The sequence below is a fragment of the Bufo bufo genome, chromosome 11, assembly GCF_905171765.1.
Source record: "Bufo bufo chromosome 11, aBufBuf1.1, whole genome shotgun sequence".
Classification (NCBI taxonomy): Eukaryota; Metazoa; Chordata; class Amphibia; order Anura; family Bufonidae; genus Bufo; species Bufo bufo.
The window spans coordinates 30,932,087-30,958,437 of record NC_053399.1 but is presented as its reverse complement, the minus strand read 5'-3'; the positions used below and the strand labels follow the sequence as shown (position 1 = coordinate 30,958,437).

Below are 26,351 nucleotides of genomic sequence, written 5' to 3'. Positions count from 1 at the left end.
TGAGCAGCCCGTCTGGGGACGCCAGGTGCCAGTGCTAGGTAAGTTAGGGGTCACCACTCCTCCCTCTCCCTAGTGAAAGGGTACCCTCCTTCCCTCCTCTCTGCACTGCACGTCTGTTACCTGCCATATCAGACGTGATAAGAGCAGTGCTAAAGACCGCCCATTAGTGCCGGTAACATCACCGAGATCATTGCTAGGCGGAAGCCTCTGCCTAGCATACTGGAAAAAAAAACTGGTACGTCACCAGCAGTAAACAAACAGCCCTTGTTCTGCACTATGCAATGCAGGGCAAAGGGAACCATCAAAGCTAGAAATGCTCAGATGCTCCACTGATATAGGCTAAATGTGTGAAGGGGAGCTGAACCCGGACAACCCCTTTAAGGATGATCGTAAACCCAGACAACCCCTTTAATGATGACCGTAAAAATTATAACTGCAATAACACTTTTAACGCTTTTTACCTTTGATATTTCATCCTTCAAAGTGTTGCTCTGCTTATAAAAATCCTCCTTCTTATTTGCCATGCGCAGTTCTAGAATGTCTCTAAGAAGGATAGAAAGAGAATTTTTAAGTTATTACAAATACCCTTAAAGGCTATTTACACCTTCAGAAGCATTTTACTCATTTACTCATACTCAGAGCTAACAAGCCGTCAGCTGAGCCTGATGGGAAACAGTAAAAATACAGTCTGCTACTAAGGAATCTCAAGGCTGTACAGAGACAGGGGCTCACATTTTTTAATAAAATAACTATGGAAAAACTGATCGATTTTTAGCTCCAAATGAGTACAATGCAATAATAATTAAAAAATTGCAACAGACTGCAATAAATGCAAGCCCTAAAGTTTCCATCACAGATGCTTTACTTATGAGTTTACTTTATGCCCGAAGGGATTAGGATGTTACATATTTAAAGATGCTGTAACATGGCAATGCCATAGTAATGGAACATTGGTTAATCAGAAGAAATATGATACTCATTCTGTACTGACACTTCTATGGTGTCTGTAATGCTTACAATGGGAGAAGCTAAATTTGGGTAGGACAGTTGTAAAAATTGTGTGATTGACAGATTTGGGCTAAAGCCCTGCTGTACAGTCCTTCAGGAGAACACACAGCTCTCAGTATTACATAGAGGGTATATACAGTATATATCTACGATGACAGTAACACAGTATATATGCAGTGATCTCACAGCATAGCAGCGCCAGATGCAAAATCTAAAGGCGCCTTTACAAAGGCTGACCGAGCGGGCAATTATTGGGAACGAATCGTCCGTTCCCAAAAATTGCCTGCTCGTTAGAGGAGGTGAACATAGCCTAAACCTCCTGTCGCAGCCATAGGGAAACCACGAGAATATGAATGTAATATATATTAGAAAGATTTTCGCTGTCTGTACTAATGTCATCTCGCACTACAACCATAGCTCTAATATGCAAGAAATTGCGCACTGTAATCTCCCATCACGGTCACAGTGGTATATACTGTGCTCTCTGACATACAACTCACATTTTGTTTGAGGTATCCATTGACTGTTTCATCTCTAGGTCTAGTTTATTTGTCAGTCTTCCATGTGAAGCTTGCAAAAGTAAAACCTTGCCCTTTATAGAAGATATATTCTAAAAAAAAAAAATAATAATAACTTTCACAGTATTCTCTGTAATAAATCACACACAGTACTATATTTGCGATCTATGGCTTCCAAATTCACCTGATTCATTGACTATACAGGGCTAAGGACAGGAGCAGAACACCTGCAATAACTTCAAGAGGCTGCCAAAAAGCTACTGCCTCACATAATATCTTTTAATCTACTGTACTTTTCAGGCAGGAGGCCAAATCAGAGTCCATCAGTGCCACAATTAAAGGGGTTGTCCACTTTCTTTATATTGATGATCTATTCCTATTGATGACCTTCCTATTCACTTGAATGGAAAGGAACCGTCCCATTGAAGTGAATGGGATGGCTGAGATCTAATTACACCTGATCACTGCTGCGTTTGTAACGGCGATATCAAGCTTGCAAGATACTTTTAAAATATGACCGGTGGTATTGAAATCACATTGGGTACTGACGGGGGTGATGATCTTACCCTAGCGTCAGTTCCGGTAATATCATACCACATGTGAAGGCAATACACTACATAGAGCACCATATCATCATAATATGGGCACATTACAGTTCTACTTACTGTAGTACCACAATGTGGGTAGAGTATATAACGTGACACTACTTTGGGGGGCTGATTTACTAATCCTATAGAGGGCGTAAGCTTAGGAAAGCTATGTAGACCTGCACTAGACTTATCACAGATGGTATAGACACTTTCTATGACGCTATACCAACTATTGGCTGGATTAATGGGAGACCAAATTTTATGGCAGAATTGTGGAGCACTATTAGACCACGCCCATTTCAGATGAAACCACACCCCCATCGGGTAAGCCGCACCCTTGAGAACTTAGAACTTGCTGCGCCAAATTGACCCAAATTGTGCAAACTTCTGGCACGTTTCTGACAGTGTCCAGGTGCATTAAAGGCATATAATATTATAATAAATTATCCATAGAATAAGGGATAACAATTCGATCGGGAGGGCCCTACAGCAGCTCCATACTCTGTGGAGCTTCCCTGAAATAGATAGGACGGCTGGTCGGAAATGCACGCCACCGCTCAATTCATTTCTATGGGAGCTCCAGGATAGCCAGCCACTCCGTCCATTTTAGGAGGGCGTCACAGGGTACGAGGCCCCCATTTTCATGATCAGTGGGGTCCCAGCGGTAGGAACCCCACCGATCTCATAGTTATCCCCTATCCTGTTATAACTGGAATACCCCTTTAACATGACTAAATGTGGGCCCCTGTGTCTTGCTGCTGTTTTACACTGATACCAGTCCAATCGATTTAGTTTGCTGCAAAGTGCATGTTAGGAATTGTATTTGCATTAATATCTCATTTTACACTCGGACTCCGTTTACCGATATCTACAGTCACTTACCTCTTTCTCCGTGTTCATTTTCTCTTCCACATCGAAGAGCACTGACCTCCTCTGGCTGAGAGATACTTTCTTTTCTGCATTTCTGGCATCTTGTTCTTCAGTCTTTTTTTGTGTCTTCGCAATCTACATAAAGATGACCGCCCGTAGTGGGCATGCGTTTACGGCAAATACATTTTAGTTGTGAATGCAGTTTTGGGTACAAGTTTCTCAATATAAACTCTGCTCCATTCAACAGGGCTAACGCCTAAAACTGCTTTAACAGCTAAACTACGGTATTTTATAGATATTGCTGAAATTATAGGATGATCAGGAACCTAATCAACGTGCTGCTGATATTACTCGCATATTAATACTCAGTATATTACAAAGCCCCATATAAAGGTTTATATAGCAAAATGACAGTATAAAATTAAGTATACTTCTAGAAGCAAATACTTAAAAGTGATGTTGGGACTCATGAGGATGAAGCCAGTATCAATCCATAAGCAACAGAAAGTTCATATCTTATGACTATGTGCACCTCGGCAGTTAGTCTATCAGTCTCCTCAATGAACTGCTGCCTTTCTATCGCCATATCCTCTTCCAGGTCGTCGGTTTTGTTCTGATACTCAATTACGGCTTCTTCCGCTTCTTTCCGCCTGGTGTGGGTCTCATTGACAAGAATACTCTGATGGGCTTTGCCTGCCATCTGCTGGTTTAGTAGATCAACTGCTTCTCTGTGTTCGTCCCATAAGGTTTCCCCCTGTTGACTACCAGAAATGAAAAGTCATTGTATATTCTCAGCACACATCTGATAAAGCAATAGAATATTGACAGAAAAGGGGAAAATCCAGCACTAGGGTGGAGTCCAGTCAAAATCGAAACTTTATTTATTCCAAGACAAAAACAGCATATCCTCAGAACCCCGATGGCCGGTCAATAGTACGATCTACATGTTGTAAAGGAGATCGGACCCTTTCTGTAAAGATGTCTAGTCATTATGTAAAAGGCATTAAAGTGTTGTACCAAGACTGACACTTTGTCATCTGTCCACAGGATAAGTGTCTAATTGGTGGAAGTCCCGCCATTTGTAAGAACGGAGGTCCCGATCCCTATATGAATGCAGTGGTGATTAAGCGTGTGCACTGCCACTTCATTCAATATCTATGGGACTGCTTGATATAGCTGAGCACTGTATTTGGCTATCTTCAGCAGTCCCATAGACTTTGAATGGAACAGCAGTGTGTAGGGCCGACCACTGCTCTATTCAAACAGGGAGGCAAGACCTCCATTCTCCCGGTGGCCGGACCTCCACAGGCCAGAAACGTATCCTGTGGATAGGTGATCTGTGTCCATCTTGGCATGATCCCGTTAAAGGGCATCTGTCAGCAGTTTTTGTACCTATGACACTGGCTGACCTGTTAGGCCACTTTCACACTCGTGTTTTGGCTTTCCGTTTGTAAGATCCGTTCAGGGCTCTCACAAGCGGTCTAAAACGGATCAGTTTTGCCCTAATGCATTCTGAATGGAAAAGGATCCGTTCAGAATGCATCAGTTTGCATCCGATCAGTCTCCATTCCGCTCTGGAGGCGGACACCAAAATGCTGCCTGCAGCGTTTTGCTGTCCGCCTGACGAAGTGGAACCAAACGGATCCGTCCTGACACACAGTGTAAGTCAATGGGGACATATCCGTCATGGCTATAGAAGACATAATATAACCGGATCCGTTCATGACGGATGCATGCGGTTGTATTATTGTAACGGAATAACGGATCCGCAAAAAACGCTAGTGTGAAAGTAGCCTTACACATGCACTTGCCAGCTGAAGGCATCTGTGTTGGTCCCATGTTCACATCTGTCCACACTGCTGAGAAAAATGAAGTTTTCATATATGCAAATGAGCCTCTAGGAGCAATGGGGGCGTTGCCGTTACACCTATAGGCTCTGCTCTCTAAGTGCTGCACCCTCTTTGATTGGCAGGGCCAGGTTTAATGATGTGTGCATTGCCTGGCCCTGTCAATCAAAGTGCAGAGGGTGCGGCAGTTGCAGAGAGAGCAGAGCCTCTAGGTGTAATGGTAACGCCCCCATTGCTCTAGAAGCTCATTTGCATACATTAAAACTTCATTTTTCTCAGCAATGCGGACACATATGAACATGGAACCAACACAGACGCCTTCAGCTGCCGAGCGCACATGTAACAGGTCAGCCAGTGTCATAGGGACAGATCTGCTGACAGATGCCCTTTAAACACATATACCTCTCATGTTGGGTTTTCTAACAATAATTAGGTCCATAATTCTGTGCTTATATACACCCATGTGAATTGTGCAGAAGTGACTGTGCACACGGCAGTGTGCAGGGTGATAGGAGTCTAAGGGCCCTATTAGACTAAACGATTTTCCGGCCAACTGCCCCTTTATAATCAAGCAGATGCTCGTCTGTTAGCTGATGGGCATCTTTAATTAGGATGAAAGATGCCCGATTATCATCAGCACATCTCGCTGTGTAATCAGGGATGTTCTGCCGATAATCATCAGAACTGAATGACTGCAGTAGCGATCGTTCCTTGCAGATTCAGTTTGCATCTGCCTGTGTAGATAGGCGTCTTATCATCCAACGGCGCTCGCACTGCCCAAACATCAAGCCCTAAGTAAACGACTTCCTATAAACACGCATCTAACATACAAAACAGTTCAAAGTAGAAGAATTTACCTCAAAACTACATTCATCTCTTCAAGATCTTTCCTCTTCTTTCCAGTTCTTTCCAGTTCCAGGTTGATGTGTTTCAATTCGTTTTCTAACTGAAGCCTCTCTGAAGCAATGGACTCCCGAGCGCTAGTGACAGCATCTAGTGACAGTAAGGCCACATCCCTGTCACTCATCACAAACTGATGCAGTGGGTTCATTCACATCCATGCATGACATAAGGAACCAATATTTAAAGGGGTGATCCAAAGCTGTAAACCCCCCCCACAATGCCTGGACCCATCATACAGACAATACTTACCTGGTCCCTGACGCCTTCGGATCTCTCCACGCCCATCGCTACATCTCCCTGTCCTGCAGATCACAACATCCAGAGATAAGGGTGCAGCCAATAGCTGGCCGCGACGGTGACCCGCTCTCCTTGCACCTGATGTTGTTATCTGCATGACGGGGAGATGCAGCAATGGCCGAGGATAGCTCCAGGAGGACACAGGCATCGGGGACCAGGTAAGTATTGTCTGTATGAGGGTTCTGGCATTGTTGGGGATGGGGCTTTACAGCTTTAGATAACCCCTTTAATAATGCAGCATAAAAAAACTGTTACTTTTGTAACTGGCTTCCTTTTACAAAAGTGCTCCAGTCTTTAGATATTCCCTATACCTAATTAATGGAGCCCCCTGGTGTATAGTATGTATAATAATGTGCATGTCCACCTACTGAGCTGGACACACATGCTCAATTCCATCCTTCAAATGCCACCAGCCCTATTGTGACAGTTACATGGAGAGAACTGCGGCAGAAGGAGCACGCTTCTTAAAAAAGGACACACCCCCTGAACTGTGATACGGAGAGAGCAGTAGAAAAAAATAAAAATAAAGAACAGGCCTCCTAAGCTACCAGCCTGAAGAAGGTCCAGCAGAGCCATTGGAACAATGAATAGGGAGATCTCTAGATCCATGTGAGGCACAGGGCTGGTTCTAGATTTGTTAGATAGAGACTGTCATGTCCTATATTATGTCACATTTTAAATTTTTACATCAGTCATGGGAGAACCCCTTTAATTTCTTAGGTTATTATGGTTGTGTGGATACCTAGTAGGTGTAATTCTTTTCTTCATTCATTTAATGCATGTTGAAGAAAGATTGGATTACACTTACCGGTAATCGGTTTTCTTTGAGCCTATGACAGCAGCCCTAGAGAGACCGCCTCCACCTTCCCAGGACAGGAAACAGAAACGCATTTTAAAGGAGGGACCATCCCTCTATCTCCAGTCCTTTTCTCAAGAACTAAGAAACATAACAACCTAACCATATGTTAAAGGCAAATGACTATTTGCCGCATTTGTGTGAGGGGAGGCGGGGCTATGCTGCTTATAAGCTGCAGCCTCCTCCTCACCTTACCGGTGTCTCGTTTCTGCACCGGCGGTTCGTTTTGCGTCACTTCCGGTCACAGCGGTACGCACGTGAGTAGCAGGCTCTGGCTCCCGATCGGCACCGGGAGAGCATTTGCGTCAGGCAGCGGTAAGATCGGGGCCTTGCGGCCTCATCCCAGGGCAGTAGGGGGGAATCGGCACGTCGCATGTATTTACCCGCTTCATCTCGGCGGGCGGCAGAGCCGGCTTCCACATGTTCTCAGCCGTGCTCTGCTGCCTCAACTTGTATCAGCACGCCATCTGCTGGCCGACAGGGTCATTACAGCACATAGTTTACTATTGTCTCCACGTTACTCTGTTTGTGGTTGGGAGTGTTTGCCATCTTGTGCCAGAATAAAAAAATAAAAAATAAGTATGGCTCATGTGTATATCCAGTATTGTGCTACATCATAGGACGGGGCAGTATACACAGGTTTATACTTAGTCCCATAGGGGTTGTATCTGGCTGCAGGGGCGCCTTGGTTGCATTGTTTCATCCTGGTCACGGCAACTCACCTAATGGCGGTCTCATGAACTGGTGGGGGGCATCTTAAAACTATACGTTACTTACCAATTACTGGGTCAATTGTCTATAGGTCTGTTCTTTGTTATATATGCTTTCCATAGGTTCGTGGCTCCTTCTATCCACCCGCTGCACGAGTTCTTACCAGCAGACGCGGCTACATACTTAGTGGGCACGTTGGCATCAGGGTCAAGTAAGCTACTATACATCACAGAAGTGGATTTTGAGGCTAGGGGGTATTGTACAGTTGCTAATACTTTGTTTTAACATGTTCAGCTACGTTTCATTCACTGCATCAGCAAGCAAGCAGTTGCCAGGTACAGTAGCATTGTGGGTGCATACTCACATTCCACTTACGGGGTAGGGATATTAAAAAACACAAAAAAAAACGTAGCATCCTTACTCATAACAGCCCACGAGGCGCCAGACAACAAGACCATAGTCTGTGGGGAGGTCTCGGTTGTTCTCAAATCTAAGGATGTGAGGTTGAATAGAAAACTCAGCATACCGGAATTCGTCTTAGCCTTTAGTCTGTACAGGGATGTTGTCTGTTCTGTTAGATCTTTTTTTGTACAAGGTGGTGGATCTAGCCTATAAATATGGTGGGTCCGCCTTTTACGACTATCACCGTTCCTTCTCAGCGAAAGCTGCAGCGGCGTTGGCTCAATTCCAACACACGGTGGATTGGTCCAATATGGATACAGAACTGTTCTGTAGACACTTTGCGGGCCTCAAAGCTCCTTCCTGTTCTAAATGCAACTCTTACTCCCATATGACAGACTAGTGCTCATATGTCAACAATCCAGCACAGTCGCAGGCTAGTAGTGTTCCTGGGCCATCAGTCAGCAAAAGTGTCCCGGGGGTGGACAAGTATCTGGGGAAGTCTCAGACCTGCAACAATTTTAATTACTCGGCGTGCCATTACAGCCAGTGTAGACTCCTGCATTTATGTGCGATATGCTTCAGAGCCCACCCTCGTGTGTCTTGTCCACAAAAAAAATCAGGATCCAGCATGACTAAGCGTGGTGGACGTAGGTCTCCTTCGTATTCTGTTAGGGTCCCATCCACATGCCGACTGGGTACAGTTTGTTATCAATGGTTTGTCCGCAGGTTTCCATACAGGTCTATTGGCTCTTCCACAGGTCATTTACGAGTGCAAGAACCTGTTGTCAGCCTCGAGACCCCGTGGCCATTTCCCATCTCATCGGGCCATTCGAATACCCCCCCTTTGATTGTTGGAGGGTTAACCCTGTTGGTGTAGTGACTGGGAAATTCAGTAATAAAAAAAGATTGATATACGACCTGTCAGCCCCACATTCATTACCTACACCTAGCCTTAATTCTCTAATCCCTTCAGAGGAATTCTCAATGAAATACACTTCTATCTATGAAGCCATTCAGGTGATACTGAGGTTGGGTCGGGGGGCTTGGCTGTCTAAAGCAGACATCACAGACGCTTTCAAATTGTTCCCAATCCAGCCTGAGCTGTGGCAATGGCACGGGCTTAAGTGGTTAAACAAATATTACTTTGCTAATAAGTTGACCTTTGGCTCTAAATCGAGCCCATGGATTTTTGGATCCTTCAAGACTTATTTCGTGTCGTTCACGTCATTCACTACTTGGATGACTTCCTCTTGATAGAACCCCCAGAACATACACCCCAGGACCTACAGATATTACAGTCGGTGTTTGCAGACCTCAGGGTGCCTGTAGCCCCACACAAGGTGGAAGGGCCCAGTACTGCCATTACGTTTCTTGGTATTCGTCTGGACACTGGCAGCATGGAAGCTAGCCTTCCTCAAGACAAACTGCTCAGGGTCAAAGAAGCAGTTCATAAGCTAGCCCGAGTTAGGGTCACTACAAAATCTGATCTCCAGTCCTGCTTGGTATGCTCAACTTTGCTATACGCATCATACACCAAGGAAGGTCGTTCATTTCCAGACTGTTGAAGTTGCTGCCACATGCTCGCGATCAGGATAGTCCAATAGTCATAGGTCAGGAAGCTATGGCAGATTTGGTCATGTGGGATGAGTTCCTGTCACGATGGAATGGCATCTCGTTGTTTATCCCGACGGTTTCAAATAGCTCCCCAGTAGTCCCCAGTAGTCATCTTCAGTAGGCTTTGCAGCTATCTTTGGCTCTCACTGGTTTGTCGAGCGGTGGCCACCGGAGATTGTGAGCTTGAAGGGTTTCTCCAGGTGTTCCCCATTGTTCGAGATTTACCCCCTCGTGGGGGCCTCTTGGGTATGGGGACCACTATGGAGGAATCAGACAGTTATTTTCCTGACTGACAACGAGGCATTAGTCGAGATTCTCTCAAAGGGTAGGTCAGCCTCCACGCAGATCATGTCGTTCGTCAGGAGACTGGTTTGGTTCTCGCTTCAATATAATTTTTACATCAAGTGTGAACCCATTAGGGGGCAAGTTAATGTAGCTGCGGATGCATTATCCAGGGGTAACTTGTCACTCTTCTTTCAGGTCTCTCCACAAGCAGACCACGTACCGTCACCAGTGCCCAGGCTCGACCAGTTAGTGATGGACTAACGGTTCACCTCGCCACCGCCAGGTCTCTTATGACTAAAGCCCTGTCCTGTAACACCCTGAGGATGTATAAGATGTATAATGTTGGTATCAACCCCAGTTCCATCACGAGGCATTCATTTGGCATTGGTGCGGCTTCGCCGCCTCCAAGCACAACGTCCCGGTGCATGTTATCAAGAAGTTAGGCAGGTGGCAGTCGGCTTGTTATGCACGGTATATACCAAATCCACAGTGTGAAATGTTCAATGCTTTCAGGAATCTGGTCTTGTAATTCTTGTTAATAAACACTATTGCCCTGAGCTATGTTTGTGCTTTTTGGCCCCCTTAGCCTACCCTCAGTACAGCAGTCTCGGCATATCCCTACTGCTTAAGGAGAAGTAGGTAGCTATACTTATCATCAGTCTTTATGCCTTTTCAGGACTGAGATAATACCGCAGCATGCTACAGTTTTATCTCCGTCCAAAATTCCGAAACACTTGCCGGAATGCCAGAACCAGCATTTTTTTTCCATTGACATGCATTAGTGCCAGATCCGGGAAAACGAATCCGACATTGCAGTCTGCGCATGCTCAGAACGCAAAAAATGTGAAAAAAATAAATGCAGGATCTGTTCTTCCGGATGACACAGAGAGACGGATCCGGCATTTCAATGCATTTGTCATACAGATTAGGATCCTAATCCGTCTGACAAATGCCATCAGTTTGTATACGTTTTGACGGAACCGGCAGGCAGACTGCTTGCCGGAATCCTGCAAGTGTGAAAGTACACAATATATTATATATATATATATATATATATATCTATACACACACACACATACATATCTATACCTCTATACAATTTTTATATAGGGTTGGGAATTAACCAGGTGTTGTCATAGGCTCAAAGAAAACAGATTACCGGTAAGTGTAATCCAATCTTTCTTTTTCGCCTATGACAGCACCCCTGGAGAATAGGCAATAATTTGTATAGGGTGGGACCACAGCCTGAAGTACTTTACGACCAAAGGTAAGACCTTCATTAGAAGATAACGGTAGTCTATAGTGTCTAAAAAAGGTATGTGGAGAGCTCCAGTAGCTGCCTTACAAATCTACTCTATAGAGGCAGAAGCTCTCTCTGCCCATGACGTGGAGACTGATCTCGTAGAGTGAGCCCCAAACCCCGAGGGCGGAACAATCCCTTTAGAAGAGTAAGCTAAGGAAATGGCCTGTCTAATCCACCGAGCAATAGTGTGAGAAGAGGCTGCAGATCCCTTTTTTGCTCCCTGAAACAAAATCAGCAGACGTGAGGATGACCTCCAAGGCTGAGTGACCTGTAGATATTACAAAATACATCTCTTAACATCTAGACAGTGGTACTCCGATTCCTTTTTATTTTCAGTGGAAGAATTTAAATCCCAGGGGAAAATTCCATTTTTACAGACCGGGGATAACTTAGACACTGCTATTATAAACCTCCTAATCCAAGGATGTTCCGCCAACTTAAACTCAAATAAGGCGCTTAAGGCTGAAATCTGGACCTTCAAAGTGCTGGGCCTAAGCTTTTTGTTCCATCCCTCCTGTAGGAAATCTAATACGAGCGGGATGTCAGGAGCTTCTAGCACATCCACAGGTTTTTTGGCGAATCTGAAAAAGGTCCTCCGAACTCTAAGGTAGATCACAGAAGTGACCTTTTTCCGACTGGCCAACAGAGTGTTTACCACATCCTCAGAGAGACCTCTTTTTTTAACTCTCACTCTCAATAACCAGGCAGTCAGGTGCAGATTTTTCACCTCTGGGTGAAAAACTGGACTCTGGGACAAAAGCTCCTGAGATTCTGGAAGCACCCATGGTGTTGCTATCGACATTTTGCGGAGCCAGGGAAACCACACCCTTCTCGGCCAAAAGGGAGCTATAACTATTACCGTGGTCTCCTCCTCTCTGATTTTTTTGAGGACTCTTGGTAGCAATTTTAGCGGGGGAAAGGCATACAGAAGGCCCTGCCTCCAAGACTGGGCCAGTACACTGCTCTCGGATGCTCCCCCGGAGAAAGGGAAAAGAAAACCTCTACCTTCCTGCAGGGCCATCTTTAATATTGATTAGACCCTGGGCAAAAATGTACGCCTTCCCACACCTTAGCAGGCAATCACGCCCTCCACCACAACACACACACAAAAAATGCACACATCTGGTAGATACTTCCAGTTCTGAAGACTCCAGCGGCTCAGGATCAGTGCTCTGGGCAGCTGGGCTCAGGCTGGAAGTGGGCACCGCTTCCACAGTATGCAGTATAGCACCCTATAGTATACAGCACCACACAGTATGCAGTATAGCACCCCACACTATACAGTACACCACAGTATATAGTAGAGCAGTATAGCAGTCCACAGTATACAGCACCCCACAGTATACAACACCTCACAGTATACAGTAGAGCAGTATAGCACCTCCCCGTATACAGCACCCCAAACTATACACGATACAGCACCCCCCACTATACAGCCCCCCACACTATACAGTACAGCAGTATAGCACTCCACAATTTACAGCACCCACAGTATACAGTACAGCAGTATAGCACTCCACAATATACAGCACCCACAGTATACAGTATACAGCCCCCCACAGTATAGCACTCCACAATATACAGCACCCACAGTATACAGCCCCCACACTATACAGCCCCCCACAGTATACAGCCCCCCACAGTATACAGTACAGCAGTATAGCACTCCACAATATATAGCACCCACAGTATACAGCCCCCCACACTATATAGTACAGCAGTATAGCACTCCACAATATACAGCACCCACAGTATACAGCCCCCCACAGTATACAGGCCCCCACAGTATACAGCACCCCACTATACAGTAGTTTACAGTATATTAGCATAACAGCCCCTGTCACCTTTTTCTGATGTAATCTTCACACAAAAAAGCTCCACAGTTAAGGCAAACTTCTCCTGCAACACTCCTGGTAGAAAGGACCTTGATGACCTCATAGCCATGTGACCAGTAATATTGCTAGGTTACTGGTTACATGGTGATGATGTCATCTAAGGTCCTAGAGAATCACAGCTCTCACAGTACGCTGCCTGGAGTGCCGGCAGGCATGGCAGCACCCCCTGTGTAGCTGACAGCCTGACACCCGGGGCAGTTGCTAGCAGGGCTCAAGAGGCAGCTGCCTTGGGCCCCCCAGGAGCAACTGGGCCCGGGGCAGCTGCCCCTTTTGCCCCTTGTTATAGACGGCCCTGCCTTCCCGTTTTCCCTGGTGGTAAATAGATCCACCCCCGGAGTACCCCACAACACTGCCACTTGATTAAAAACCCACTGATCTAGGAACCACTCTCCCTGGTATAGTTGATGACGACTAAGGAAGTCCCCTTTCACATTGTCTGAACCTCTTAGATGTACTGCAGAAAGAGATAACAGAGAAACTTCTGCTAGGCCGAAAATCTGATGAGTGAGAGACATTAGGCCCTAAGCCCTTGTATCTCCTTGCCAGTTGATAAAGGCCACTGCTGTCGTGTTGTCCGAATAGACCCTTACGTTCCTGCCTCTGATGGCAGGGATACTCTGTACTAAGGCTATTCTGATTGCATCCAATTCCCTGAAATTGTGCGAATGGGACAGAGATTTGTTGTCCCGATTCCCCTGCAATAGCAGGGATCCCACATGGGCTCCCCAACCAGATGGGCTCACATCCGTGGTTAAGGGGATAACCGCCTCCCTGGTCCAAGAAACTCCTCTTTCTAGGTTTTTTAGATCCATCCACCACCCCAAGGAATCTAGGGTCTGGGAAGATAGAGATATCTCTGTGTCCAGAGAGGGGAGACTTCCGTCCTAATCCCGTAGGATCTGAAGCTGAAGAAGCCTTGAATGGTACTGAGCCCATTCCACCCCTGGAATAGTGGCTGTCATGAGACCTAGTACGACATGGCCCCTCTTATGGTGACTGACGGAGACAAGTGAAGAAGCTGAACTCTTGATCTGATTAGTAAAACTATTTGCAGGGGTAGCAGGCGCTTCTGGGAACAGGAGTCCAAAATAATTCCTAGGAAACTGCATCTCTGGCTTGGGCATAAACTGGATTTTTATAGTTTATGTCCCATCCCAGCTTCTTTAAAACTTCCCTCAACCAGGCAATCTGACCTGGCCGGGCTACCAGCCGAAAATAGTCTAGGTATGGTATAATGATGATCTCCTTCTCCCTGACGTGGGCCATCATCTCCGAAACAATCTTTGTGAAAACCCTTGAAGCTTGAGCGAGGCCGAAGGGTAACGCCCGGAATTGAAGATGTAGAATCTCTCTCTCTCTCTAACTGGACTGCTACCTTCAGAAACCTCTGGTGGCTGGGGACAATTGACATGGGGACCCCTCTGTCAATTCCTGCTCTGGGACTCTTACCAACATCCTTTTTTCTATCAGGGAAAAAAACCTCTGAGATGATGGCAGATTGTTTTGCGGGATCTGAACGGTAATCTGTAATTACAAACCTCTCTACTGGAAAACTCTGAAATTTTAGTTTTAGGCCCTCCCCTATCACAGAATGTATCCAAGGGCTGTTGGAGATCTTCTGCCACTGAGGTGCAAAAAGAGACAGATGACCCCGAACAGGTGCTCTGGCGTCATTGGGACTGCTTTTTTGTGGCATCTGACCCAGAAAAAAGAAATCCCTTACTCTTCTTACCCGGACCTGTAAATTGTTTTGCTCTTTCTTTCCCTTTAAAGACCCCCTTATTAAATCTGGGTGCCTGACTAACAGAGGGAAAGCCCTTCTTCTTGTCCGAAGCCTTTTCTAGTAAATCGTCAAGGACAGGCCCAAACAAAAACTCTCCATGACAAGGGATAGCACAAAGATTTGCCTTGGAACTATTATCCCTATTTCAGCCTTTCAACCAAATAGCCCGCTGGGCAGAGTTGGATAAGATGGAAGCCCTAGCGGAAAATCTTAAGGTATCCGCAGAAGTGTCAGCTAAGAAATCCAAGGCATTATTTATAGTAGGGAAGGAAGAAAGTAACTGCTCCCTGGGGGTACCCCCCCCCCCCCCGTCCCATAATGTGACCCTCTAACTCCCCCATCCACACCTTCAGGGACCTGGCAACAGACGTAGCGGTAATAGCAGGTTTAAAAGCCGCCGCAGAGGCTTCCCAATTTTTCTTTAAATAAACCTCTGCCCTCCTGTCCATTGGATCCTTGAGCGAACCCATATCATCAAAGGGGAGTGCGGCTTTCTTGGACATTCTTGCTACCGGGGCATCAAGTTTTGGGGCCCTATCCCAGGGAGCAGACAACAGATACTTCCTCTTCACCGAAGAAGGGACGAAAAACTTCCTATCGGGTCTTTTCCATTCTCTGGTAATCACCTTTTTCTTCTTGGGAGCTAAACCTTCAAACATAGAGTCCTGGACTGGGCTTGTGATCCTCCAACCCCATAGTAGCCCTAACCGCCTTTACTAGGGAGTTAGTATTCTCCACATGAAATAGTGGTCTCCATGCGGCCTCGTCCTCAGAAGACTCGTCTGATGACCCCCACTATCCTTCTTCCAGACCAGAAAGTATATCACTGTCACTGAAGGGGGAGTCCTTAGCAGCAGAAGAAGTACTGGGGAAGTGCTTTATCAAACCGCTAACAGACTCTCTGACCTCTTCACGTATCATCTGTTTAATGCTGCCCATAAAAGATGGAGCTTCCTCCTCCATTAACTTGCTGATACACCCCTGACATAGGGGTTTTGCCCAGGCAGAAGGAAGTTTCTTCTTGCACACACCACATCCCCTTTCCTTTACTCTGGAGGTCTTCCTAGAAGACTCCTTTGAAACCTAAGCAACAAGAAATGACCCCATAAGCATTAAGATAAGAATTTCATGCTGGGGTATAACGCCTCTTACCCCACCGTGGTACTGATGTATCATTGGTGGTCTCAGTAGGTTCAACGCGCTGAGCCTGCTCCATGTTTCATACAGCCAACACCAGCCTCAATGGAGGAACTGCCACGTTTTTCCACCCAGCATGGCAGTGAGCCGGCTGGGCTTTTCTCCTCGGCGCGTACTCCTCTTCCAGTCCGCAGCGTCAGCTTCCTCCCACCGCCGCAACCTGGAAGTAAAGGCTGAACAAACCAGCAGATCATCATGCGAACACGGCTGCAGAGGTTCGCAGGAGCCCAGGAAGGTCAAGACCCTCTAAGGACCGGGACGGAGGACGGAAGGGGAAAGGATAGAGAAGGGAGCCCAGAATTCCGCAGCGGCTCCTAGAGGAGACTTACACCGCACGGGTAACCCTCCACACACTATTACAATAGCTGGGGCCCCCGCAGCTCTTTTCCATTGATCTTTTTCCAGTGGATCCGATTCCCTCCTGCCCCTTAGGACAGGAAACAGAACTAGAGAGAGGGGATGATCCCTCCTTTAAAAGGCGGTTCTGGTTCCTGTTTCCTGTCCTGAGGAAGTGAAGGCGGTCTCTCCAGGGGTGCTGTCATAGGCGAAAAAGAAAATTTATTTTATACTAAATAATCACATTTTTGCTAACTTTTTATTATTTTTAAATTTAAATTTTTTACACTTTTTTATTACTGTTAGTGTAATAGCATACTCAGGTATGCTATTACATTATGATCTGCATCACAAGCTGCTGTTAGGGCCACACTTCATGTAGGCTTATGGTATAGACAGCCCTGGAGTCCTTTGGAGGTTCCCACAGCTGACTGCAGAGGGGTTACTCAGTCCCTGATCGTGTCAAAGGGGCTGCCACTCTTGTCTGCGATCTAAGGGTTAAACAACTGGAATAACAGGTTCTTTAGAACAGTAAGGGTTTGGCTACACAACATATGTCGCACGACAGCAAGAAAGGCAACAAAAAGGCTACAGCTACGCACCATTTGTCGCACAACTTCTTTTCACAGTTGCGCAACTTTTTTTGTAATGGTAGTCAATGGTGTCACAATGCGACAGTCGCAGCACGTCGCATTGTGACACCATTGACTACCATGATAAGAAAATGTTGCGCAACTTTTCTGCAACAAGAGGTCGTGCGACAAATGTTGCCGTGTAGCTGAACCCTTACCGGTCCATCATGAGAGGGTTAAGATAAGTACGACTACTGAAAATTACCTTCAATCTCTCTTGTGATGATCCTTGGCAGATGCAAAATTTTATATCGTAACTTGCTGTTTTCTATGGTCTCCACCTCCAGAAGCTCCCGTGTTTTCCTTCTGATGTCTTCCTAAATGATGGAGAAAATAAAATTGGTCCCACATGACACATTAGAAGAAAGCTTTGTGGCTCTAGGGACTGGAATGTGAGATATTGAAATCATTATTCTACTAACCAAAAAGCCAAGGTGACTTGTAATATCCCTTCCTAATTATGTAGACTTACCGGAAGAGAATCAAAATCAGGTAGTGGTGAGCTAGTTATTTAGGAAATTCCACCTTAAAAAGGACCTGTCACCATGAAATGCACTGCAATCTGCAGACAGCGTGCTACAGGAGGAGCTGAGCACGGATATATGGTTTTGTGGGAAAAGATTGAGAGAGGCAATTAAACCTGTAGTTTATACATTTCAATCTCTGCTATTTCTGATTTCATTGTTCACAGGGGAAGGAGGGGTTTTTAGTGACTGACAGCTATCCCTGTATACCCACTTACACAGAGAATGCCATCAATCACGGATAACACCTCCCCTGTGTACAGCTATCTCTGTATACACACTTTCACAGAGAATGCTATCAATCACTGATAACACCCCTGTGAACAAAAAAGTCAGAAATAGCCAAGATATAAATGTATAAATTACAAGTTTTACAGAATCTTCTCCTATAACAATATATATATACCGTATATATATATATATATATCTGTTCAGCTCCCCCTGCACTATTTTCCACGTGTATTCCGAATTGTTTGAGTGCCGGTTCTATCCAATTTTTACTATCCCCCTGCACTATACTCTGATGCCTGCAGATTTCATAGCATTTTTTTTATGACAGGCCCTCTTTAAATATTAAATAGTCTCAAACTGAAATGACAGACTGGTTGTATGGAGAGATTCCCACATCCAGTTTTATAGATACATATGCAGTGCAATCCTAATCGTCCAGAATTTCTAATTCTCTGACCCTTACTTCTGGCACACATCCCTTTAACATGAAATCTATACAACTGAAGTGATCTACAAATATCAGACTGTTCATACAGTATATTTCCTTACATACACTGATGAGCCAAAACTTCAAAACCACCTGCTTAAAGTTTGTTTTTTTACACCTATCTATACTGAAAGCCTATCCACAGGATAGGCCATCAATATCTGTTTAGTGGTGGTCCGACACCCCGCACCTCAGAAGACAAGCTGTATCAAAGTAGCTCCGGCTCCGGAAGTGGGCACCAGAACTAAACTGCACCATCCATTGTGCAGCAGATGGAGCTTGTGACTACAGCACTTCAATGGGAGCGTCTACTACACAATGGATCTGTGGAGTAGCAACTCTGAAACAGCTGATCGGCAGGATCAGTCATGGATGGCCTATCCTGAGGATAGGCCATCAATATAAAAGGAATGGACAACCCCTTTAATATTGTGTAAGTGCCCTCATGGTGCTAAAATATCTCTGACCCATTGAGGCAAGACTTCTGAAGGTGCCCAGTGGTATCCAGCACCAAGACGTTAGCAGCAGGTTCTTTACATCTTGTGAAATATGAGGCACGGCCTCCATGGATCTGACTTTTTCCAGCACGTTTCACAGATGCTCCATAGAAGTAACATCTAAAAGAAATTTGGAGGCCTTGAACTCTGGGAGATGTTCCTCAAACCATTCCTGAACACTTTTTGGAGCGTATTTTTGCAGTGTGGCAGGGGGGGTTAACCTGGTGAAAGGGGTCACTGCCATTAGGGGGTACCTTCGCCATGAAGGAGGGTACCTGTGCTGTACAACAGGTTAGGTAGGTTGTTCACGGCAAAGTAACATCCACACAAATGCCAAGACCCAAGGTTTCCCAGCAGATGATACAACAGAAAAAACGATTCAGACCAGGCCACGTTCTTCCATTGCTCCATGATCCAGTTCTGATGTTCACATGCCCACTGTAGGCACTTTTGGCTGCAGCATGGGCACTCTGATCAGTCTCTGGCTACACAGCCCCAGTGCCCTGTGTGGATTGGACCAGATGGACTGGACTCTGCTCCCCATGGGCATTCTTGAGTCTTGGTCGGTCCTTCTTTGGATCACTTGTGGTACCAACCACTGCATACTAGGAACGCCCCCTAGGAAATGCTGCGGCCCTCAGATCTTGAGGCTTGCCCATTTTACCTGCACCGAACACATTAGCTTCACTAAGTGACTGTTCGCTTGCTGCCTGATATATCCAACCCCTTGACCGACGCAATAGTCACGAGATCTGTCGGTGGTTTTAAAGTTATGGCTGATCGGTGTATATACCGTATACTGTGCGCTGCTCAGTCCATTCTTACCAATTCCTTCACAGCATCTGTCACCGTTCTCAAGTGCAGTGAGACGTCTTCATTGAAAGTTGGATCTTTGTCCTTCACCTGTTTATCTAAACGTAAAAAGGAGACCCTGTAAGTCAGTGTTCAAACATGGAGGATGTGCTGCAGGTACTCCATGCAGAGTCCGCTACAAAGGGCAGTACAAAACCCAGTTCACACGTGCAGTTTTTGAAGTAGATTCACTGTGGAGACTGACTGCTACACTGAAGAGGGGCACTCTGGTTGACAATTTATTGGGGCACTTTTAGGTTAGCACACTTATGGGCATTCTGGCTGGTATGGTTATGGGGCGCTCTCTGCTCGGCACTGGTGTGGGGCGCTCTCTGCTCGGCACTGGTGTGGGGCGCTCTCTGCTCGGCACTGGTGTGGGGCGCTCTCTGCTCGGCACTGGTGTGGGGCGCTCTCTGCTCGGCACTGGTGTGGGGCGCTCTCTGCTCGGCACTGGTGTGGGGCGCTCTCTGCTCGGCACTGGTGTGGGGCGCTCTCTGCTCGGCACTGGTGTGGGGCGCTCTCTGCTCGGCACCGGTGTGGGGCGCTCTCTGCTCGGCACCGGTGTGGGGCGCTCTCTGCTCGGCACCGGTGTGGGGCGCTCTCTGCTCGGCACCGGTGTGGGGCGCTCTCTGCTCGGCACCGGTGTGGGGCGCTCTCTGCTCGGCACAGGTATGGGGCGCTCTCTGCTCGGCACAGGTGTGGGGCGCTCTCTGCTCGGCACAGGTATGAGGCTCTCTCTGCTCGGCACAGGTATGGGGCACTCTCTGCTCGGCACAGGTATGGGGCACTCTCTGCTCGGCGCTGTTATGGGGCTCTCTCTGCTCGGCACAGGTATGAGGCTCTCTCTGCTCGGCACAGGTATGGGGCACTCTCTGCTCGGCGCTGTTATGGGGCACTCTCTGCTCGGCACTGTTATGGGGCGCTCTCTGCTCGGCACTGTTATGGGGCTCTCTCTGCTCGGCACTGTTATGGGGCGCTCTCTGCTCGGCACAGGTATGAGGCTCTCTCTGCTCGGCACAGGTATGGGGCTCTCTCTGCTCGGCACTGTTATGGGGCACTCTCTGCTCGGCACTGTTATGGGGCGCTCTCTGCTCGGCACTGTTATGGGGCGCTCTCTGCTCGGCACTGTTATGGGGCGCTCTCTGCTCGGCACTGTTATGGGGCACTCTCTGCTCGGCACTGTTATGGGGCGCTCTCTGCTCGGCACTGTTATGGGGCTCTCTCTGCTCGGCACTGTTATGGGGCGCTCTCTGCTCGGCACAGTTATGGGGCGCTCTCTGCTCGGCACAGGTATGAGGCTCTCTCTGCTCGGCACTGTTATGGGGCTCTCTCTGCTCGGCACTGTTATGGGGCGCTCTCTGCTCGGCACTGTTATGGGGCGCTCTCTGCTCGGCACTCTTCAGGGGGTATGAGGCAGTGAATCCCTGGCACATCATGTCCTCCTGTGTAGTCAGTTGACCTGCAGCCCCTCACATAAACCAGTGACTGCAGTCTACTACGTGCATGGAGGACGCACCTCACACTGCAGATCACTGCGCTTCCCTCAGCTGACAGGCGGCTGCCTCACCGACTCTTACCTACTTCCATGAAATGCTCCAAGACCACGGCCACCGCCCTGCAGTCCGGCACCGGCAGAACCGAACTCATTATCCAATCTCCCGCGGGTGTTTTCCTCTCCAAAAAAAAAATCACGGCCTACTTAACTCCCGAGCCGACAGGGTTACTATGGAAACCAGACGCGTCCTTCAACATACACCCTTTAAGACAATGGAACAATCCGGCAGCACGTAACTTGTATGGACATAGACCGTACCAATAATGTTTGAGGGGAGAATATGTCTTCCTTCTTACATTTACTATCGAGCAAATGGGCTGCAGAAAATGCCTATTAACCCTTTAACCCCCTTAACAGTGCAGGAAAAATAAGATACAGTAAGGACTGGGTTAAGTAGTCTTGTTCGACTCCTAACATTTTAAAAGCCATGGGGAAGATTTATCAAACTGGTGTAAAGTAAAACTGGTTTAGTTGCCCATAGCAACCAATCAGATTCCACCTTTCATTTTCCAAAGGAGTGCTGAAAAATGAAAGGTGGAATCTGGTTGCTATGGGCAACTAAACCAGTTCTACTTTACACCAGTTTGATAAGTGACCCCATAATTTAGATATATGTGCTTTATTGTATGTTTTTATTCTTTTTTTTTTTTTGTATTTTGGAGTGGATGTAAGTCATTTCAATTTATATACATTTCACTACGGGGAATTGCAGAAAAACAGAACTATTTCACCATTTTTTGTATATGCCATAAATAATGTATCGATACATAATCTGACTTTACTGTTTTGTGCGGATTATTTAATAAAGCTTTATGTTAAATATTTTTGAAAATAATTTTTCATCTTTTCATGAGGCAGAACGCAGAGCTGCTGTGGCGCAGTCGCCATCCATGCATTACATAACTGATAATTCATTTGCTGTAGGTGAAATATATGGCCAGACGCAGCTTTTCAAGCTTCAGCTGAAACCTCTAAGTCCCTGTTCACATCTCCGAGATTTCTGTTCTTCTGCTCCGTCCTAGGGGCTGAACAAAGGAAGAGACACGAGAGCCAGTATAGGACAGACACCAATGGCACCTACTTTAAGGCTACATTCACACGACCGTAGTGTTTTTTGGATCTGCAAGTTGCGGATCCGCAAAACACAGATACCAGCCCGTGTGCGTTCCACAATTTGCGGACCGCACATGGCCGCCGCTACCATAGAAAATTCCTATTCTTGTCCGCAATTGTGGACAAGAATAGGACATGCTCTATCTTTATTGCGGGACCACGGAACGGAACAGCACACGGTGTGCTGTCCGCATCTTTTGCGGCCCCATTGAAATGAATGGGTCCGAACCCATTCTGCAAAATTGCGGAACGGATGCAAGCTCATTCATACAGTCGTGTTACTGTACCCTAAAGAGGACCCCTCCCCTCTCCTGACATATCTGTTTCAGTAACTACTTGCATTCCCCGTGTAATAATTATTCTGGAGCATTTATTCTTCTGACTCTATGTGGTGTCATTCCTTTATTATTCCTGCTAGGAGTGAATACATTAATAGCAGTTTGCAATGGAGGTCCAGATGGGTATTACCAGTTGGCAGGGTGTCCTTACACAGTCTGACACAGGCTGTACTGATTGGTTAGTGTCCGATTGTGCAAGGACACCCGCCAACTGGTAACACCCATCTGGACCTTTATTAAAAACTGCTATTAATTCATTCATAACTTCTAGCAGGAATAGTAAGGGAACGGCACAACACAGAAACCTAAGAATAGATGCTCCAGAATTGGCATTGCAAGGGGAATGCATGTAGTTACTAAAACAGACATGTCAGGAGAGGGGACAGGTCCTCTTTAATGGGGACATGGAGGAGTTTTATAATTTCCCTGTGCCAATTTTCTAATGTAAAACAGTTGCAAACACTATGCAATTACATTTCCTTTGGCTGAGCCACAGCATTAATAATGCAAAACAAGATGAGGCTATATGGAGGCCAATTGTGAACGATAAAACACTTCTGCTGCCCCTTTATTAGGGTTTAGTTCATAGTTGCAGAGTTCAGAGGTGGTCAGATTTAATAGTTAGCTCACATGTGTGTAAACGTGCGGTGGTATATCTGAAGGGAGGGGGTGACAATGGTGCAATCAATTGCAAGGAAGGCACAGAAACTTTCTAGAGATTACAGCCCTAGACATCGGATAGATAGATAGATAGATAGATAGATAGATAGATAGATAGACATAGCGATTAGATAGATAGATAGATAGATAGACATAGCGATTAGATAGATAGATAGATAGATATAGATGGACATAGAGATTAGATAGTGTGACACAGTGAGAGGTTTAGTCTGGGAAAACAGGTATTTTTCTCCAAGCATGTGCTGCTGGGCTGATTTACAGCCAGGTGAGGTCAAATACCGGACCAGATTTTAAATGCTGATCTGGGTTTTGGTAGCACCTGGCTGTCCTTAAATAGGCAGCTGGGCTCAGAAGCCATGTCTCTTTGTTGGGATCTGGGAGCCTTGTGTCTGGATGAAGGCTTGCTTCCTGCTTGCCGTGAAAACAGGTTGGTGCTGCTATCAGCAAGGACTCTTTGAGGCAGAATTGCCGCATGGTGTGAATTACCACCAACACCGCAAGGTGACTTTTTGTTTGAATATGACTGTTTGTTTTGTCACTTGTCTAAAGTGTGAATAAAACACTGAACTGTTTGATCCAAATAACTTGTTGTTGCCTCTATACTGCGTCAGCTAATCCTGTCTATCAGAGCAAGTCCCCACAATTGGTGGAGGATGCGGGCAAGAGCAGTGAGGCTGGCGTGAACGCCAATATTTTTGGTTTCTGCATTTTTCAGGCACGGTTGTATGTCGTACATTAAACCAGCTGTATTAAAACCAGTGCCCCACGACAAAATGTAAGCTGTTGTGAAGGCCCTCATGGAGCCTAATCTGCAGCAGCGAGAGACAAGCCTGCAGCAACGCGAGGCTAATAAGCAGCGGAAGACTAACCAGCTGCTGCTACAACACGTTATGGCTTGGCAGACAGCAGGAGCAACCCCTAGTGTCCACGATGCCTGGAAAGCAGTCCGTGCCGCGATTCCTAAGCTGACCCCCGCAGACGACATCGAAACCTACCTGGCGATGTACGAGAAAGTGGCCATCAGGGAAAAGCTACCCCGTGACCAGTGGACTGAGGCGGTCGCTCCATTCCTGGCATCTGATTCCTGGCATCCGATGTATTTTGACTTGCCGGACGATCAAGCAGCCGACTACCAAAAAGTAAAGGGTGAGATTTTGGCAAGACTGGGGGTGAATGTGTTGGTCCTGGTCCAGCGGGTACATCAGTGGGGGTTTAAGCCGGCTGAGCCTGCGAGGACCCAGTATTATGACTTACCCCACCTCTTGCAAAAGTGGCTACAGCCTGATGTGCTGAGTCCCCTGGCTATGCTGGATAAACTAGTAGCCGATATGTTCTGGAGGGCTTTGCCATACCCTCTCCAGCACTGGATCGGTCAGGTGTCTCCTGGGAATGCCCTTGAGATAGTGGACCTGGTGGAACGCTATGAAGCTACCAGGAATCTAAAGGAGGGTTCTGTCAGGAGGAAATCTCCACCCCAGGCCCGGAGATTTGAGCTGATAAAACCCGCCCGGGATGTACCCACGGCGGACTTGGCTCCGATAGTCTGCTGGCGGTGTCAGGAGCCTGGCCATGTAAGGGCTGACTGTCCCTATCGGGTTGAGCCCATGGACACTAGCTATGGCTACCGTCAGTCGCTATATGCCAGGAGGCTGTGTGCAACAGGTACCCCAGAGTCTCTAGATCACTTGTGCCAGGAAGAAGTGGGAGACACTCCGGTGGAGGCTCTGCTGGAATCAGGGAGTCTGGTGACCCTAGTAAGGGCTACCCTGGTGTGGTCCACTGAGTATACTGGCTGGAAATTCGGGGTGATGTGCATCCACGGAGACTTAAAAGACTACCCCACCGTGCTGGTGTCTCTAACCACGGTGGCCGGTAGATAGACCCACGAGGTGGCTGTTGCCACAAATCTACATTATGAACTCATAATAGGGAGAGACTTCCCGACACTGTGGCCTGCTCTGAGAGTGACTGATACCCATGAGATAGGGGTAACCCTAGCAGAGTGGCCCGGCTCAGGGGGGAGACCAGAACCCTGGGAACCTGAGACCGAAGGGCCAGCGGTAGGGGTGACCGCCACTTCAGTGGAAGAGGGGGAGACAACCCCGCTAAGTGTGATGGTGGGAGACATGGAGGACTTGCCGCTGGGTCCTCAATTGGCAGACCTCAATGTCTCCGGGGATAATTTTGGTACCGTCCAACGTCGGGACCCAACCCTAACCCGCGCCTGGGAAGATGTGTTAATAGTAGATGGTGAACCACAACAACCTGGGGCAGAGTCAGTGTTTCTCCGTTTTGTGGTTCATCAAAATATGTTGTATCAGGTAAACCAACTACGGTGGTCCCCAAGGCTTATCGCAAGCTTGTGTTAGATCTAGCCCACCAACACGTTTTCAGAGGTCACCTGGGCCTGCAGAAAACTCAGGATCGTATTCTACAGCGGTTTTACTGGCCCAGCATATTCAAAGTATTGGAAGAGTTTTGTAAGTCTTGCCCGACCTGCCAGATAACTAGCCCCCAGCCACATTTCCGTAGTCCCCTAGTACCTCTCCCGATTATCGAAGTACCGTTTGACCGAATAGCTAAGGACCTCATAGGCCCAGTACCAAAGTCCACCAGAGGGCATAAACACATCTTAGTCATTCTAAACTACGCCACTCTGTACCTGGAGGCGGTGCCACTGCGACATACCTCAGCCAAACTCATAGCTAAGGAGTTAATGGAGATGTTTTCCCGAGTAGGACTACCTAAAGAGGTTCTGACCGACCAAGGGACCCCTTTTATGTCCAAGGTGATGAGGGAACTCTGTAAGTTGCTGCACATAAAACAACTACGGACGTCCGTTTACTATCCGCAAACGGACGGTCTGGTAGAACGGTTTATCCAAACATGAAAAAATATGTTGAAAAAGGTAGTGTCTAAAGATGGGAAGGACTGGGACCTCCTTCTGCCCTATCTCATGTATGCAGTGCGAGAGGTACCCCAGGCCTCTACTGGGTTCTCGCCCTTCAAACTGCTATATGGCAGAC

General features: G+C 46.9%; 1 protein-coding gene across 1 annotated transcript in view; it reads right to left on the bottom strand.

Moving 5' to 3' along the window:
* LOC120981723 (coiled-coil domain-containing protein 175-like) overlaps nt 1–21,305 on the bottom strand; it is a 40,779-nt gene extending 19,474 nt beyond the window's left edge. Inside the window, exons 1-8 of the mRNA XM_040411381.1 lie at nt 21,216–21,305; nt 19,612–19,697; nt 17,253–17,364; nt 5,691–5,826; nt 3,519–3,747; nt 2,999–3,121; nt 1,509–1,618; nt 462–543 (exon numbers count right to left, since the gene is read on the bottom strand). Coding sequence (XP_040267315.1) covers nt 462–543; nt 1,509–1,618; nt 2,999–3,121; nt 3,519–3,747; nt 5,691–5,826; nt 17,253–17,364; nt 19,612–19,697; nt 21,216–21,285 — 948 coding nt within the window. The 5' untranslated portion in view covers nt 21,286–21,305. The remainder of the gene's footprint in view (nt 1–461; nt 544–1,508; nt 1,619–2,998; nt 3,122–3,518; nt 3,748–5,690; nt 5,827–17,252; nt 17,365–19,611; nt 19,698–21,215) is intronic.
* Between the last annotated feature and the right edge of the window lie 5,046 nt (nt 21,306–26,351).